This window comes from Vulpes lagopus, chromosome 1 (genome assembly GCF_018345385.1).
Source record: "Vulpes lagopus strain Blue_001 chromosome 1, ASM1834538v1, whole genome shotgun sequence".
NCBI classification, from domain to species: domain Eukaryota; kingdom Metazoa; phylum Chordata; class Mammalia; order Carnivora; family Canidae; genus Vulpes; species Vulpes lagopus.
The window spans coordinates 166,770,981-166,788,970 of NC_054824.1; the positions used below are offsets into that span (position 1 = coordinate 166,770,981).

General features: G+C 39.0%; 2 protein-coding genes across 7 annotated transcripts in view; one reads left to right on the plus strand and one right to left on the minus strand.

Annotated features, from left to right (window-relative positions):
* Nucleotides 1-689, plus strand: part of TPR (translocated promoter region, nuclear basket protein) — a 66,162-nt gene extending 65,473 nt beyond the window's left edge. For both annotated transcript variants that reach the window (XM_041754809.1, XM_041754810.1), the window contains exon 52: nt 489-689. In XM_041754809.1, the coding sequence (XP_041610743.1) occupies nt 489-544 (56 nt within the window). In that variant the 3' untranslated portion in view covers nt 545-689. The remainder of the gene's footprint in view (nt 1-488) is intronic.
* PRG4 (proteoglycan 4) lies at nt 590-17,491 on the minus strand. Of its 5 annotated transcripts, none has more exons than XM_041754811.1 (13): nt 17,455-17,491; nt 16,778-16,876; nt 14,120-14,242; nt 12,845-12,964; nt 10,203-10,352; nt 9,561-9,683; nt 5,206-8,340; nt 4,448-4,525; nt 3,475-3,611; nt 3,047-3,203; nt 2,210-2,407; nt 1,610-1,735; nt 590-834 (listed from the first exon to the last, which is right to left on the minus strand). In XM_041754811.1, the coding sequence occupies exons 2-13, from the start codon at nt 16,848-16,850 to the stop codon at nt 737-739; spliced, it is 4,518 nt and encodes a 1,505-aa protein (XP_041610745.1). In that variant the 5' UTR covers nt 16,851-16,876; nt 17,455-17,491; the 3' UTR covers nt 590-736. The 5 variants fall into 5 exon arrangements, with proteins under 5 accessions (XP_041610745.1, XP_041610746.1, XP_041610751.1 ...); XM_041754812.1 differs by lacking the exon at nt 17,455-17,491 and adding an exon at nt 17,189-17,310; XM_041754817.1 differs by lacking the exons at nt 14,120-14,242; nt 17,455-17,491 and adding an exon at nt 17,189-17,310.
* Nucleotides 17,492-17,990: the final 499 nt, after the last annotated feature.

The following is a 17,990-nucleotide window of genomic DNA, read 5'->3' on the forward strand; positions in this document are numbered from 1 at the left end:
ATAATTATACATTGAGCATGTTATGTTTACTAATCTGTAAGCTGCTTATAGGAAGATTTGTAAACTATAGATATAGAATGAATATGTGCTTATATTTCATATTTATTCATTTCTTCCTTGAATTCAAATAAGATTTGGAGAAGCTAAAGTGTTATGGTACTAGACAGTCATTTGTTACATCTCTGCCTGTTAAACTTTTTACACAACAGAATAAAGCTTTGTGACTTTGTTTAACTAATTAAAAATTTTAATATTTCCATGTTTTCTAATGTAACCCTTAGAGATTGTATTCATGCCATGAAAATATTAATCTAATTGTAATAATTTTCAACTGAAGGTGTGTGAAATGTCTAACAGTTTTATATCTATATACCTAGATATTTGATATTGCAAACAATTTTTATAGTGACCTAGGGTAAGTGAATACTCCAGTTTTGAGCTAACTTCTTAAAAGATACATTCAGTTTGGTTATTTTTTTCTCTTATAGGTGTGAGCCATGCAATGGGAGGGAGAGGAGGAATAAATAGAGGAAATATTAATTAAATGTCCTGTAAACTGTAATAATTGTGAATAAGATTCTCAAGCCTGTTTTAGTATTATGATTGTCGAGATTAAAAACATTTTTGTATTTAAATTGGTATGCTTCTCTCAACATTCTTTATTAATAAAATGTATTTCAGTGTCAAAATTTTTCATTCTTCATTTAATTAGTTGACTTCTTCTTTGCCTGTGGGTCTAAGGACAGTTGTACCAGTTATTGGATAAGGTCCTCCCAAAACGAGTAGTAACGACTCTTGCTGTTCTGCTGGGTACATCAATGTTATAGTATTGATCTGAATAGAAGAGAAATCATTTTTTAATTAAAAAGACAAAAAAAAAAAAAACACCTAAACTTAAAAATAGTTTCTGTTTACTATTATATTCAAAGATACTGTTTATCATTTTAATATCAGAAATGTTTGTATTAAGTAATTTGAACCTTCTGACAAAAACTAAAACAATTGCCTTGACAGATTGACCGTTCACCATCTTTCTGTAAAATGAGAGTCAATTCTCCTTTTTCAAAGTAAGAATTTGAGAAAAACCAAGTTTAAAAAATAATAAATCACTTGAGTTTTTTCCCTTAAACAAAAATTTTGACATCATTTATATAGGTAGAATAACTTAGATTTCTGAATTTTTCAAAGAAAAGTGCCCTGGTAACATTTAATTAATAAAGTTAGTTTCTCAAGAATTTCTTTGTGATCTTCAGGACTTGTGTAATGATGCAAATCAGTAGTATTTTGTGGCACCTGGGACCTCTGTTAAATGCCACAGGTAACAGAAGTAAAATATTGTTCTTATTAGCAGTTTTACTCAAGTAATTGGATGATTTAGCATAATAGGCTTTAATCTCATGAAGGATAGTGAGAACTGAATTGCAGCCCATTGAATTTGATGGGAGTAAAGTGAAAATCAGAACTTCCCTTCTTTAGAGCAATTACAATAATTATAGTTTAACTTCTGACCTTAAGTCACCATTGAACATTTGTTTTTGCTTTGATTATATTCATATTTTAGAGATTAGAGCACATCCTTAAGCGTAGAAGAAGTTACTTAATTACTTACTCCTAGAAAAGGCGTAGTAATCATAGCCATCAGGTTTTCTGATGTTGGGCAGTGCTATAGCTGAAGTAACCACATTTGGAAATCCTCTCCACTGTGAACTCATTTTGACTTCATTATGGAGGAAACCTGTAGGTTTAAAGATAGCAGCCTGAAAGTGATATACTACAGGAAAGAGCAGCCATTAGAGTCCAACAGACCTGAGTTTGAATTCCATTTTGGTCACATAGTAGCTCTGTGATGTTGGGTGAGTTATTTAACTTAGGTACCTCAGTTTTTGTCACCTCTGACGTGGTGCAAGTATCTACCTATTTGTACTCTTCTGAGATTTACAGAGGTAATGTTCTTGGTAAAAGGTACTTGATAAATGGTATTTATTATAAATAAGACACCTGAATAAATTACATTCTTTACTCACAGAAAAATTAATAGATCTAGATCTAGTCATTTACTGAGGCACAAATTGATGTTTTGCATCAACAAGCTTTAAATTATTAGGGCTATTTAGTCACTATTTATATTCAATAAGCTTCATTCTGTAAGATAAACTGTATTGCATCTATGTCCCATGTAAGAATTTTTTAACACAGTAAGAAACATTACCTTTATCTTGATAAGAGACTCTGATGGGTGAATAGTGAATTCTGATGGTGTGTGTTTGAGAAGGTCCTATGGCGCGTTCAAAGCGACGTCTTCTAACCTGTGTTGTTTCTCCATACACTGGGTAATTGATAGCGGGCCTTCTTCCAGTGCACTTTTTCATGGGTTCCTGTTTATAAGTGTACTGCTGAACGCTGCCACCTGTTATGTATTAGAAAATCACATGTGATAAGAAAATTAAGTTTAATCCCCCAGAAAGGTGAAAAAGAGCTTTTACAAGGTAGAGGAAACAATCAGTGTTTTTTTGTAAACTGTGTTCAGTTAATGGCTGTTAGTCAAGGGAATTATAAAATAATTGCTATGGGACGCCTGGGTGGCTCAGCAGTTTAGCGCCTGCCTTCGGCCGGGATCGAGTCCCACATCGGGCTCCCTGCATGAAGCCTGCTTCTCCCTCTGCCTGTGTCTCTGCCTCTCTCTCTCTGTGTCTCTTATGAATAAGTAAATAAAATCTTTAAAAAACAATAATTGCTAAATGCTGAAATACTTGTTGAATGAATAAAGCCAACAAAGTGCATAGCTCTATATATATTTAACTTTGTTTGAAAGTAAATGATGACATTTACATTAGTGATCTGAAAATTCAGATGAAATTGTAATATGCATGCTAAAGAGCTTTGAATACTTTTTACTGTCCTCAGTTTTTTCATTGGAAAGATTTGATTCCAGCCATTAAAGATCCTCTGACAGTAAACCCAATAATAAATGAAAATGTTGAATAAAACTTCCCAGGCAAATCAATTCTTAAAAGTTTTGTAATTTTGTCAATTATGTAACACATACCTCTCTTGAAAAAATACACAGATTCAGGTCTGTCCTTGTATTTAGCTATTGAGAGAGCTGCCACTATTCTTCCATTTAGTCCTCCAAATCCTTTTACAATTTGTTTGGGATACCCTGCATCTTTTACATCATTGGTGAAACGCCAGTACTGGGAACCCTGATAATTTAACAGAGGAAATAGTGTTAATTGCTTTGGAATAAAAAGGTTAGGGATTCATTCTTAGATGTAAATATAGGGAGAAAGTTTTAACTTCGTTAAGTGAATAAATTGGTCTTTAATGTTACCAAGTTGTTAGCTTTTTATTAAATGTTGATGATAGAATAGTTTAATAGAATATGGAGACCCTTCTGAAGTGGAGGTTAAGCTGATTTATGCTCTTACGATAAAGAATACCTAGTTGCTGATTTCTCTCAGATATTTTTCTTACCTTAAAGAAGTAAGTTTTTCCTTCACAGTTGCACCTAGTAAAAACAGTATCAATGGGGGAGGGAATACCCCAAACTTCAGTAATTTTACGAGGTGGAGATGGTGGATTGGATGGACTCAGCATCCAGAAATAATGACCTGAAATTGAAAGTGACAGGTGAGCCTCCTGAATGAATACTGTAACTTATCCCCAAAAGAAAATGAAAAATTGTTAACTAGCTCATCATCAAGAAAAACAGAATGTGTTGGCACACTTTATGTAACAAGTTTAGTCAACATTGTGAGAACTAGTGTAGCAGTATTTGAACTGCTGAGAGTAGATATTTCTCAGGTTTGAGGTTTAGCATAGCCTTTGAAATATTTTTAGTTTTCCAGTTTCTCTCAAAAGATCCTCCTGGCTTTGTGACTTCTGGAAAGTCACTTATCTCCATTTCTTTATCTTTTAGTTAAAGAGTTATAATTCAGTGGCTGCTAAAAATCTCTAGCCTCTACTGTGCTAATAGTGTATGATTTGTCTCCTTTCAGATTTAATCTATTTATAAGAGGACCAGCAGATGGTATAGCAGAGAAGTGACATGAAATAACTGCTGTTCTCCTGTTAGGGTCCCAGAGGATGTAGCACTGTTGAACGCGTTGCGATCAAGATGTTATTTTTACATAGAATAGAGCAAGGAATACAAATCCTAATGTCATATTATTTGATATGAGATTAAAACTTGAACTACTTGAATTCCTAGTGGAAAGAAAAATTCACTAGTATCCATTCAAGCTCTTAGTTTTATTTGTTACTCTAATGTGTCTAATACTGTTAATCCAAAAAACAGGTAATTATTCTCAGGTTCTCATAATATTGTGTGAGGGAAGTTTATCAGTCAGGTTCCCCTCCGGAAACCTTGACCCAAACTTTCACTCTCCTTTGGTTCTCATAAAGAATAAAAAGATGGGCAGAAGAAGAAATAATGTGCGCAGCTCACCTCGAAATGCGACCATGGTTCCATTGCGCAAAGTAGTCAGTCCATCTACTGGCTTACCGTTGCATAAATTAGTCTCATCTAAAACAAAAAATTAAGCCAATATAAAAGAAAATGAGAAGAATGTTCATGTTTTTCAAATCCTTCCACAGGGTTGTTTCCTCTGTTCACCTTTCCCTAAGCTCTTGAAGGGGCTAGTGGGAAACTTCAGGAGTTATTTCAGAAATGGAAAAGAAGAGCTTTATTTCATAATTAACTTAAGGTGATATTACCCAAAAATAATACATAAAAATAAATCAGAGATTGAAATGGGCCAGGTTACCTGATGTTCATGTGAATTAGATAATTGTTGGACGCTTGATCACAACACAAAACTCCCATTTTTCAGTTCTGATTGCCCTTTAGAATTGGTTTGAAAAAGGGAATAATATTGCAAATTTTTGCTTTGCATTATACTCTTTTAAGGATACGGTCCCAACTAAATATTTTTGACATTCTATACACCATCTCTACATATAGACACAGAGGCACCAAATTCCTTATTACTCGATTTTCCAAAGACCACATAATCTTACATAATTTTACTCCTGCTTACCTATGGAGAAGCTGTAAAACTCCACAAGTTGACAAGTTCAGGGTTCTAGGTAATGTATATCAACAGCTTGATACTAACTCAGGACATTCTGGCCCAGATAAATTTATCAACTTAAAGTTTAACAACATTACCAATTTTAAAACTGGAAGTAACTGGTGCTTATTACCTGAAAGCATGGGATTGATGGCAATGTCTTGATTGGATCCTCTCACTAAGATATCAGTCCCTGGGATAAATATAGGAGTTAACACAGGGGGCCTGGGGAACATGTGAGGTTTTTTTCCAGCAGCATCTGTATCTTCATTTGGATTTACTTCAACTATTTCTGAGTTAGGTCTTTGGTTGGGGCTGGTGGTAGTTTGGAGCATGGCTTCCACTGAAGAGGTAGGGTGTAATTTGGGCATTGTCGATGTAGTCATCTTTGGGGGAGTTGGTGTAGTCTTTGGTTTTCTTCCTTTAGGTATTGTGTTTGGCTTTTTGGTAGAAGCGGGCTTCTTTGGTGCTTTGGTTGGCTTTCGGGGTCTAGGAGTTGAGACTTTAGTACTCGTGGCTGTATCCTTTGGCATAGCTGTGGTTTCTTCAGGTTTATTCATAGTCTCTTCAGTTGTAGTTGTCTTTTGTGTTGCAGTCATTACTTTGGGTGCAAGAGTTGTTGCTTTAGGAGTATTTTTGGATGATGTGGTAGATGTTACTTGTGTGGTTGTACTTCTTTTGGACTCAGTGGTCGTTTCTTCTGTTGGAGTTGCTGTCTCCTGGGTTGTAATCTTAGGTACAGCAGTTGTAATTTCAGGTATCATGTCTTTTTCTGTTGTTTTATCTTTAGCTGTTGTAGTCATTTCAGGTTTGGTCACTTCAGGAGCCTTGGTTATAGGTACAACTGGTTCTTTGGGACTGTTTTCAAGAGGCTTTGGTGTGGGTTCTGCAGGAAATTTAGGAGTTGACTCAGCAGGGTTCTTGGGAGTAGTGGGAGGCTCCATGGTCGTAGTTGTAGTAGAGGCCTCTGAGGTGGTTGGAGCAGGCGTCTCAAGAGAGGCTGGAGCAGGCTCCTTGGGGAGTTTGGGTGTGGGCTCCTTGGTGGTGGTGGGAACCTGTTCCTTGGATGTGGTGGGTGCAGATTCCTTGTTGGGGGCAGTGGGTTCAGGCTCCTTGGGGGCGGTGGGTGCAGGGTCCTTGGGGGAAGTGGGTGCAGGTTCCTTGGGAGCAGTGGGTACAGGCTCCTTGGGGGCCATAGGTTCAGGCTCCTTGGGGGCAGTAGGTGCAGGGTCCTTGGTGGTGGTAGGAGCAGGTTCCTTAGGGGTGGTAGTTGCAGGCTCCTTGGGGGGAGTGGGTTCAGGCTCCTTGGGGGTTGTGGGCACAGGCTCTTTGGGAGTGGTGGGAGCAGGCTCCTTGGGGGTGGTGGGTGCAGGCTCCTTGGGAGTGGTGGGAGCAGGCTCTTTGGGAGTGGTGGGTTCAGGCTCCTTGGGAGTAGTGGGAGCAGGCTCTTTGGGGGTGGTGGGTACAGGCTCCTTGGGAGTGGTGGGAGCAGGCTCTTTGGGAGTGGTGGGTTCAGGCTTCTTGGGGGTGGTGGGTGGCTCCTTGGGAGTAGTGGGAGCAGGCTCCTTGGGGGTGGTGGGTGCAGGCTCCTTGGGAGTGGTGGGAGCAGGCTCCTTGGGAGTGGTGGATGGCTCCTTGGGAGTAGTAGGTAGAGGCTCCTTGGGGGTAGTGGGAGCAGGCTCCTTGGGAGTGGTGGGTTCAGGCTTCTTGGGGGTGGTGGGTGGCTCCTTGGGAGTAGTGGGAGCAGGCTCCTTGGGGGTGGTGGGTGCAGGCTCCTTGGGAGTGGTGGGAGCAGGCTCTTTGGGAGTGGTGGGTTCAGGCTCCTTGGGAGTGGTGGGAGCAGGCTCTTTGGGGGTGGTGGGTACAGGCTCCTTGGGAGTGGTGGGAGCAGGCTCTTTGGGAGTGGTGGGTTCAGGCTTCTTGGGGGTGGTGGGTGGCTCCTTGGGAGTAGTGGGAGCAGGCTCCTTGGGGGTGGTGGGTGCAGGCTCCTTGGGAGTGGTGGGAGCAGGCTCCTTGGGAGTGGTGGATGGCTCCTTGGTGGTAGTAGGTAGAGGCTCCTTGGGAGTAGTGGGAGCAGGCTCCTTGGGGGTGGTGGGTGCAGGCTCCTTGGGAGTGGTGGGTTCAGGTTCCTTGGTGGTAGTGGGTACAGGCTCCTTGGGAGTGGTGGGAGCAGGCTCCTTGGGGGTGGTGGGTGCAGGCTCCTTGGGAGTGGTGGGAGCAGGCTCCTTGGTGGTAGTAGGTACAGGCTCCTTGGGAGTAGTGGGAGCAGGCTCCTTGGGGGTGGTGGGTGCAGGCTCCTTGGGAGTGGTGGGTTCAGGTTCCTTGGGGGTAGTGGGTACAGGCTCCTTGGGAGTAGTGGGAGCAGGCTTCTTGGGGGTGGTGGGAGTGGGCTCCTTGGTGGTGGTGGGAGCAGGCTCCTTGGGAGTAGTGGGTTCAGGTTCCTTGGTGGTAGTGGGTACAGGCTCCTTGGGAGTAGTGGGAGCAGGCTCCTTGGGAGTGGTGGGTTCAGGCTTCTTGGGGGTGGTGGGTGGCTCCTTGGTGGTAGTAGGTACAGGCTCCTTGGGGGTGGTGGGTTCAGGCTCCTTGGTGGTAGTGGGTACAGGCTCCTTGGGAGTAGTGGGAGCAGGCTTCTTGGGGGTGGTGGGAGTGGGCTCCTTGGTGGTGGTGGGAGCAGGCTCCTTGGGAGTGGTGGGTTCAGGTTTCTTGGGGGTGGTAGGTGGCTCCTTGGTGGTAGTGGGTACAGGCTCCTTGGGAGTAGTGGGAGCAGGTTTCTTGGGGGTAGTGGGTGCAGGCTTCTTGGTGGTGGTAGGAGTGGGCTCCTTGGTGGTGGTGGGAGCAGGAGATTTGGTTGTACTTTCAGCTTTAGGTGTAGATTTAACAGGAGCTTTGGTTGTGGGTACAAAATCTTTAGCAGGTGTTTTCTCTGCACTTCGTGTCTCTTTAGCTGAAGGAATCTTCTCTTTTGCTTTACTTGAAGTCTCTTTGTTTGCTAAAGTCTCTTTACTTTTAACTGTTGTCTCCTTATTAGGTGTTGAAGAGGTCTCTTTGGATGTATCAGTATTAGGTGGAAGACTAGGTTTAGGATTTACTGGTTTGCCTGTTGTAAACTTGGGAGATGTGGTAACTTTATTGCGTTGGGTGGTAGGAATGTCAGGAGTTGGGGTGAGCTTGATGTCACCATTGTCCAGTCCACTTCCAGCTTCATCTACAACTGGTGGTTCTGGCGGAGGTTTCTTTTTAGGAGTTCTTTCCTTCTTGTTATCTTTTACTAGAAAAAAATATACACATCTTTTATTTTTGAGTAGTTTTCTCTTCTATAGTGACCTAAAAATCCCATCTTTATCAACTAGCCATGTATTCCAAGCAAATTGCTAACCTGTAATATGTCTATTAATTTATTACAAAATGGTAAATACTGGACTTATCTGATTGGGCTATTCTAGGGAATTGATGAATTGATGAAAAGATCCACCCCAGGAATCTGCTCCAGTCACACCAATGGTCCCTCCTAAACTCTATTTCCATACCCACAGCTGTTAGCTGCTCTCTTTCCTTGGTACACCTAAACTCAGCAGACCATGGGATACAGAGAGGAGATTGCGGCCATGGCAGCAAAAGACCCTGTTTAACAGGATTTCTCATAGCAGCTACCCCAAAGGTGAATTTCAGAGCCCAAAGAGCACATGAAGAGTTCATCATTGAGATGAGTTCCATTTAGCACACGTGTGCTGCACATCTATGGTGTGCAGGACTCTCTTGATGATTCAAAGACTATGTATTTGGCTATTCAGCCAGAGAAAAGGCTTCAGGGGAAATAACAACTACCCAGGAAATAAAAGTTCTTCAAAACTCCAGTATCCAAAATTCAGTATTTCCTGGAGAAAGAGAATATATTTTAGAATTTCAGGAAATAATGAAAAGCAGAGCAAAGGGAATCTCTTTTCAGGAAGTAATAGCCTACAAAAAAAAATCAGCCAGATATGACATATAATTCATTAGAAAAAATAATAAAAAGGAGCTGTAAAATGTGAATAATAATATCGCCTTTCCCAGAGATGTATATGAGACCTTAATGGATTAACATGTTAAAATATTTGAAGCAGCCTATAAATGTTTGCAAAATAAAATAAGTGAAAATTAAAGGAAAAATAAAAACACAAGGAACACAGAGGAAGAAGGAGAAGAGAGAAAAATGATAATAGGTAGACATGAATTAAAATTGAAAACCATAAATGAATCTCGTGTCTTCCTGTGGTCCCAGAGCTACTGCCCTAGCATCTTCTTATCATTTGTTTTAAAGAGTGGTTTCTTAGCTGCTTTTCACTAGTAGGAAGTTCTCATTAGTATCTTCTAAAATAATTTTTACAAATCTGTACATGCCCCAAGTACTGAAATGTGCTCAAATCATTCTACCAACACTCATTGCTTTTAGATAATTATTGTTAATATGGCATTGATATAGTCTTTGATCTTTATCAATGCTCAAACCTTTGGGTTTCTTCTTTAATTCTTTATTAGCTGCTGAATTTTTGGAAGACTTGATTTTCCGAATAGTTGAAGAGGAAGAGGAAGAGGAGGAGGAAGACTCTTGGTTTTCAGAAACAGAATGTTCTATAAATCAAATAAAAAGGTAGATCACACCAACTGTAATTTAAAACAAAAAACTGCCAGTCCAAATACAATAAGAAATACTGTTTACTGAGCTACAAATGTCCATATTCTGCTTTCATTTTATCAGTAATATGATCAACTGTTCTTATAACGTCCATTAAAAGCAAGATGGCTAAGCTTCTCACCGATACTAGCAATATAACTATATTACTTTCTCTCAACTTTCTCCTCTCTCACAGATTGTAATTATTCTGCAGAAAATCACCTGGGATTTTTTTTTTCCCTGATGTGTTTCTTCTGATTATTTTAACCTACACTCATGCTGGGCTCAGTTATAAGAAAAATAAATAGCTGACGGTTTATAATTTGGCTTAAATTTTGACTTCGAACACATTTTTAAAAGGGTAATGAGCCTTTCATGACTCATGCGATTCCCTTATTCTATGAAGTCTTACAAAATTAGTCCACCTACAGCTTAGTCTGTCTCAAAACCTTTTATTACATCTATCATCTTCCTACCTTCTGTTATTTCCTCTGATTCTATAACTTTCTTAGTCTTCTTCTTATTTGGTGCTTTGGGTGAACGTTTGGTTGTTGATTTGATGGTTTGAGATGCTCCTGGAGATGGAGGTGCAGTCTTTGAAGATGGTGGTGATGTGGGATTATGCACTGAGGCCAAGCAAGACAGATAGATTAACATCTTGTTGACAGTCATCAGCAGCTCTTGATTGTGAAAGGCACAGATGCATCTAGCTCCAAGAATCAATGCTGGTGAAAACCAGCGCAGGCAGTCTCTTAGCCTAAAGATAGCTACTCTAATTAATTCTGAAGACTCATTGCTACAAAATATTGGTTCTCAAATTGTTATAAATTACAAGGGGCAAGGGCTGCGGGGTCAAAGAACTTGAATTCTAGTCATAGACCTGCAAGGGTCTACCCTTGTTTACTTTGGGCAAATGAACTAATGACCCCCACTTGAACTTTGTTTTCTTATCTGCAAACTGAGATGCTTATTCTAGGTGATTTCTGAAGATATTTCCTGGCCTAAAAAATACTTGACTCTTTCAGCCCCATCCCTTATGCCAATCTTCTGTGATGGTAGAAATAATTACTGTGTGCAGATGACAGGTATTTGTGCTCCCAGGAAGAGAAATATAATAACTACATTTGTCCCGTTTTCATAGTCATTATTTAAATTGATTTACAAATGATGCCAATTCATCTTTTCATTTAAATCAAATGATGTCAATTCCCCTTTCAATTCATGTAGAACAAAAGATCTACATGAATATTTACTCTTGTAAAAAGTTCACACCTTCACATTATGCTTTTCTCAAAATGTGTTGCCCTTCTCCAAGTTAAACAACCATTGTTAATGTTTTGGTGTGTATCTTTGAAATCTTTCTCTCCGGTCCGCCTAACCTTTCTATGTCTGGAAGAGAAGGCATGGGACGGGTTTTGATCATTAGGAACCAGAAGAAAAGCAGAGGGTCTTCTGAAAGATAAGAAAGCGGAGAACAGTGGGGACACTCTGGGTAGAGAGAGTTATGATAAATCCTGCTGCTCTTACTGAACATCCCCTAGGAACTCTGACCAAGGCTGAAAACCACACTCCTTCCTCTGTTTTCCCCACCAAGTAGATCAATTTAAGAAACAGTTCTGATATACTAGCTAGTGATCCTGAACCAAATACCTCTTGGACTGTTGACTCACATTTCTTCAGTTCTCAAAAGGTTACAATTTTGAGATACAGAGATGCCTACAAACAGTATCTATAGTAATCCTGAAACAACTAAGAGGCCTTACTGACTTACTGACTCGTAAGATAGTTTGATGGTTATTTTTTTTTAAGAAGTAGTGAAGCTCTGGGTGGTTCCATTCTTTTCAGTTGAAGCCCTGTCTCTGTGAGTTCTGTAAACAAAGCATGACGTTCATCAATTTTTTTTCGTCGAGTTCCACATAAGCCTTGGGTAGTCTGGCCCACCACCCAGTAGCATAAAGCATTGTCTTTATTAACATGTTCTTTCAATGCTTCATCATACTCTAACCATCCTTCCTCCCCACCCATCCTCTCCGCAAAATAAAGTCTTAGTGTTTTGTCTCATAGCCAAAACAATTATCAGGGCACTGAGTAAAAACGCATCCTTCATCATAGGTCCTTCTGAGAGCTGCAGGAACTCTGCACTCTGAGATTTTTATTATAAGGGTGTTGTCTCCATCATTTCTGAAATGCCATCCAATGAAAACATTGAACAGTTAAGAATTAGCCCTTGACTATGCTGATTAACAGGTTTTTACCCTATTTCTCCACTGTTCAAAAGAAGCAAGATGTACAGCCTTGTTTAAATAAAATGATAAGATTATGCAAGCAATGTCTATCTTCGCTTTTACCTCCACAAATATTGTTTTAAAAAGTAGAATTTAAGAATAAACATTTGGTAAAAGAAAGGAATTCATTATTTATTTAAGTACTTAAAAACATTTTTTTTTAAATCTGGAGAGTTTTATTATACTCTCAGAGTACTCCATCAGGAACTATAACCAGAGGAGAGGATTTTAAAATGGGACAATATCTCTTTTTACCAACTCTATCCCATACAGGAATTTAGACAGTGATGAACATGGACTGCCACAGTAGGAAGGGACCTAACAACAGATGGTTAACCTTGGTAGGTTTGCCCATGAATTAAAAGTCTTCAACTCCTAAATCAATGAGTTGAGGGAAGCCGAGAGTGCCATTCTGTCCTTCAACATACACTCAAAAACACTAAAGCCAAAACCATGGCTAGCTCAAAGGACCACTGACTCTGTGGGATCAGCACCATTAGGATGAGACAAGAAATCACTGAGTGAGCCGGTTACTGTTGGTTTTACCTGCAGTTGGACTGCACCTGAGGAAAAAACATGTACACTCAACCCCTATCCTTCCTGTTTCTTTAACAGCAGTCTGGCGCTCCAGGAGCCTGGTGGAACCAGGCCGTGCTGTTGGGAGAGGCTTTCCTTTTTTAATTCATCTTAGATGATGCAAAATTAATACAAAATGGCTTGCGTTAGTAAAATCAAGTCCCTAGATGGAGGGCATATTAGACATGGTCAGCGAAGCTAAGGTAGGCGGACAGATCTGTGTACTGAGAGGCAGTGATTAACCCCATGATGCTTACCTCTTCCACAAAAATCCTCATAATCGGGACAGCACTTGCCATACTTCTTACAATCTGAGTCACAGTCACACTCCCTCCCTCGTGCAAAGGACTCGAAGCAGCGACCTTTACAGGAAAGCTCTACCCAGAGCAAAACAAGACATTATAGATTATTAAAGATGCAGCTATACCCATGTACTCGTAGCCATTTCCCACCTTATAGCTGGCTAGAGTTCCAAAAGTGCATTTCGGAGTTTTTTATTTGGAATTTGGAAAAAGGGGTGGTTTTCCAAGTGGAGAAGTCAAGAGAGAAATATGGTGACTCAGAGAAGCTTCCCTTGCCCTTCAAGGCTCCAATAGTCACCCAAGTGCTGTTGGAGTCATTTCACATATGTATATTGGAAAAGTGGGGACCCTTCATATGAAATCCCTCCATCCTCTCCACCTTTCACCATGCTTTGTAATAGATATTTATTCAGTGAACGTTTAGATCTTACAACAACATTCCAAAGAGCTGGCTTAAAGTAGATTGGACACTGTTTAGGCTCAAAAATCATTTATAATGCAGAGAGTTTTATTGTGATAAACTGGGCAAGGTGGAGGGTTGAAAGATTTCAGCCCAATCCCATGGCATGGATTATGCCTTCTCATTTCAAAACAAGCCTTGGTTAGAAGCACAATAACTTAGCAAGGCCTATTTGAAACGGTTACCTCATACAACACGTAACTGTACAGCAATATATTTATCAACTTCCCATACAAATTCCAAAGTGAACATAATAACTCTGAACCACTCTTAATTGTAACTTTCAAAAGTTGGATATGAAATGTCCCTGTGTTAACAAAACGATCCAAAATGTGTTCAAGGAAAATACCACTCATAATTTAAAATTCAGATCCTTTGGGTTTTAACTGAAATTCTTCATTAAACACTATTAAGGGATCCTGTCCCTAAGCAATTACATCTCTGATTCGTAGTGAATATTTACCCATTGGTATTTACTTAGTGACTCCTGAGTCACAGTATTCTCTACTTAAAACAAAACATTTTACTTAGGACTAGTCAATAACCTTGTGCACCTGACAGATTTCCAGGGCTCCCTCTCCCGCCCTCCCCCAGGAGTCATGAGCTTTGACACCATCATTAGGTACAGCACACTGCAACATGTATGCGAGGAAGGGAAAGCACTTGAGCAACAAGAAGCACAAGAGTGTGGAAAAAGCACTGCAGGGGGTGCACGGGGACTCACAGAACGGTGTTGCTTGATAGGGGAGACACCAGCTGTCAGGACTTACCCACAGTGCAGGCTTTCTTGAAATCAGGGCAGCACTCCATGTAGTGTTGACAGTTATAATCACAGTTGCAGATGGCATCTCTAGAATACCCTTCCCCACATCTCCCTGCACAGCTTGGTAAATCTAAAAATTATACAATACTAGCGTAAACATGGCCAAACTGCTTCACAGGAAGGAAGAGTTCTAAATGAGAAGGATAAAGCCACTTGGTGAGGGAGAATTTTTATCAGTTGGAAAAGGATGGGAATGATGGGTAGCAATGGGTCCAGGTGGCCTTTGCCTGATCTTCCATGTGACCTTGATCGTGCCACTTTATTCTTCACTAGACAGAGAAGATAAAGACACTTTTGAGAATCAGGCAAAGCTAACGGGCTTTGCATAAAGTGGGTGACATTCCTGGGGGAGGGTGGCAGCTTCAGGTCTCCCCAGACTGCTGCTGAGATGATGACAAGTTGACATTTATTGAGCATGTCTGTGCCGGGCATTGAGTCATAAATTATCTCTAATGTTTATGAAAACGTTGCCAGGAGAGTATTAGTAGCCCCTTTTGAAAGATAAGGAAGCTGAAACACATTTTAATAACTAGCTCAGGGACACCCAGCTAGTTAATAGTTCCAGGATATATGTATTATATATAGGTCAATTAATACCTACTAACTATTCGTATTGACCTCTTTTACTCTTAGAAGCATCCTGATTTGGGTAATAAATTATATGGTCACCTGGAATTTGAACTCTGATATCTCTGATTCTAAAGTCCACACTTTTCCCACCCAATCATGTTGCCTCTCATCTCTCATGTTGGGTTTAAAACAAGCTGGTCATGCCAAGCAAAAACTTCCCTAGGCTTCCTCTTCTTTTTTGAGGATAACTGGGTTCTTTAAATGTTGAGGAAATCAGATGCATACAACCATGGCTACAGTGAGTACAAAATAGATAACCATTCAAATAGCATCTGGGCATGAATATAAAAGTCAGAGATATTCTGGGTAAAACAAAACAAAAATACAAACAAAAGTGTAATGATATAAAAATATATTTGAGAATATATTTTTTAAAATACTTGGAAAACATCTTCCTGAGAGAGAACCACAAAAATGTAACAATTGAATCCATCTCTGGAATAGAAATTGGCAGGTGCAATGTCCTAAAGCCATACAGGGACGTTGAACCACACTGAAAAAATCTCAAAATAATGAGTTCAGGAAAGTGAAAGTCTTCACATGCAAAGAAAATAGTAAATATTAGGACAATCTTCACAACTTCTTTCATACATATGTGCACAATACATACAAAAATGCATATATAGTGTATGTATATAAATACATATATTATATATAAAGGAAAAGAAGAATAACAGGTTTAGGAGGCAAGACAAGCAGACAACACAACATTAAGGGCTATTCTTTTCTAGTTAACAGATTTCTGAATTAGGAAATCAGTTACTTTATAGGAAGAGCTTATTTTCGTAGATTAAATGACTGTCCTTTTATTCCTGTTAATTTTAACAACCAATTTTAAATTCACTCATTTAAAGGAAAGTAAAACCATTTTAGAGAACAATTGTTCTTATTACAGAGGATATATAGATTAGGAAACACTTTCAGTGTTGTGAGCCTTGTAATACTACCATGAGAGAGCAGAGGTTAGCGTGGTGGCCATCATTCCTTCCTATATATTCACATTTGCTTTCGTGTGTTTTTCCATCTTATCTAAATGATTCTGAAACTATGTTCATGGCAGGCAGTTATCTCTCATGCTTAGGCTTCTGGGAATTTTGACTATTTTCCTGGAAGTGTCTATTTTATAAATATAATTTCACCATAACAACCATGCACCTTGATTTTTCTTCTCTCCAGTTTTGCTTGTCAAAGAAAAAAAAAAAAGAAAACTAAAATCCAACTCTTGGTATTATTGTTGCTAATCAACCTTGATCGCATGCTAGAGACTTTGGCTGAGGTGATTGCATTGGATGTATCTTAACATTCTCTAGTGAATAACAAGAACTGTTCATCCAGGACTGACTGTTTTTGGAAGACTGTGAATAGTTTACTATCATAATCATATAAGATGACATTTATATGTCATCTTATCATATAAGATGACATTTATGCAAGTGTAAGTCCGTATCTGGGTAACTAGTCCTTACAAGAAAGATAGAACTTTCAAAATTAATACAAGGCCATTTGAAAATTTGTAAATGTTTACTGTAAGATACTATCTAGTCTTACATGATGCCAAAATAAATCATCAATAATTTATGTAATGTAAAAGACTAAATTTATAATAAACATGGAAGCCAAAATTACATGTTATTTCAACACTGTTCAATTCATCATGATAACTGTATCACACTAGCATAGTTTTATCCCGTGTCTAAATCTTGTTGAAATTTTGGAGAACCATAAGAATAATGAGCACAAAAATTATTCTATAGAAAAGCTCAAAACCTGAAAGACTTCATAAGACATGAGAAAAAAGTGAGAAATTCAAAATGCTTATAAATACCCCACATATGCTTCACATAATTTTAAAATTGTACTATACATTAAGCTCAAACAAATATACGTTTTAGAAATCTATTCCATCGTCAAGATAATCAAAACAGAATAATTAGCAACAGTCTTTAAATAAAAGTCTTTTTGATGGTTAAGGTACCTTGAGAAGAAACTTGCTGAATCAAGAAAACAGAGAGGAGCAGCAAGTATATGGGAAGTATTTTCCACTGCATGGCTGTTTCCAAGGACCGAACCCTCACTGAAAAGAAAAGAAACGGATCAGAAAACTGCTCTTTAATCTCACCACTAATTTATCCTGTGTTACTCACTGTGTTTCAGTAACTTTTAAAAGGCTATTTAATCGTAAAACCATCCCACTCCTGAAACAAGACTTTTAAAGATAATCAGCCTTAATTCTATCATAAATATTTGACCATTAGATTTAATCTTATGCAGAAGAAATCATCAAGCACCATCTTGATCATGTTACCGACCATTTAGTACTTTAGAATTCCTCTCAAATGGAAAACAGCCTTATCTCAACACTATTTAAATTATAGCATATACTTACAGGTTTAAATCCCAGCTTGGGGGGAGAAAATAATCAGCTCCAGTAAAATTTAATTTAGCAAACACAGAAGTGACCGTTCCAACTTTCCCTGAACTCCCCGTATAATTTTGTGAGCTTCCAACAGGTGTATCCCATAGCTGTGATCCTTTTCAAAACTTCCCTACTACTACCCTTATAAATCTTTTTCAAACCTCTTGAATAAAGCATATCCCTATTGAACTGAAAACACATTTAATTCCACGAAGCAAGTTAACTTTGACACTTACCGGTAAAAGCAATAATGAGTTTTCCCGATGTCCTGGAAGTCTTATATATCAGTGCAAATATATTGGGATGAACCAATTAGTCCAAAGGTTAGACAAAATCAACAATGACAACCTCTGAAATCAAACTTTCCTCATTTGTTGGAAGAGGGCCCAGACAGCTAGACTTAGGCAACATCTGGAAAATACTCCCATTAAGAAAAATGACTACTACAAAATAAATTTAGGGTTATTGGCCAAAACATACTTCTAATTTCTGAGTGAAATGAACAAATTGTTCTGAGGTGGTAAATAGTTCTGGCCAGTCTTGACTAGCGAGCATATCAAAGCAGCAGTGTCAAAAAATAGTCAAATGTTTGTGTCACTTCTTGCCTTTTTTTTTTTTCCAGTTAAATCTAGCAAAGAGGGATTTTGAAACTGTGATTTTGTGGTGTAAATTTTCTTAACTTACACAATTAAATCAAATGCACATTTCTTGAGTATTTGCCTTCTCACCGAGCACAGAGAATATACTCCAATTTGCCGCATGGTCTAGATGG

Excerpts from the sequence above, each read along its gene's own strand:
- PRG4 (XM_041754811.1), bottom strand. The coding sequence starts at position 16,850 with ATGCAGTGGAAAATACTTCCCATATACTTGCTGCTCCTCTCTGTTTTC. Across the intron at positions 8,341-9,560 it reads ATTAAAGAAGAAACCCAAAG|TAAAAGATAACAAGAAGGAA; the intron begins GTTTGAGCATTG and ends ATTTTTTTCTAG. Across the intron at positions 4,526-5,205 it reads CATCAATCCCATGCTTTCAG|ATGAGACTAATTTATGCAAC; the intron begins GTAATAAGCACC and ends TTTTTGTTTTAG.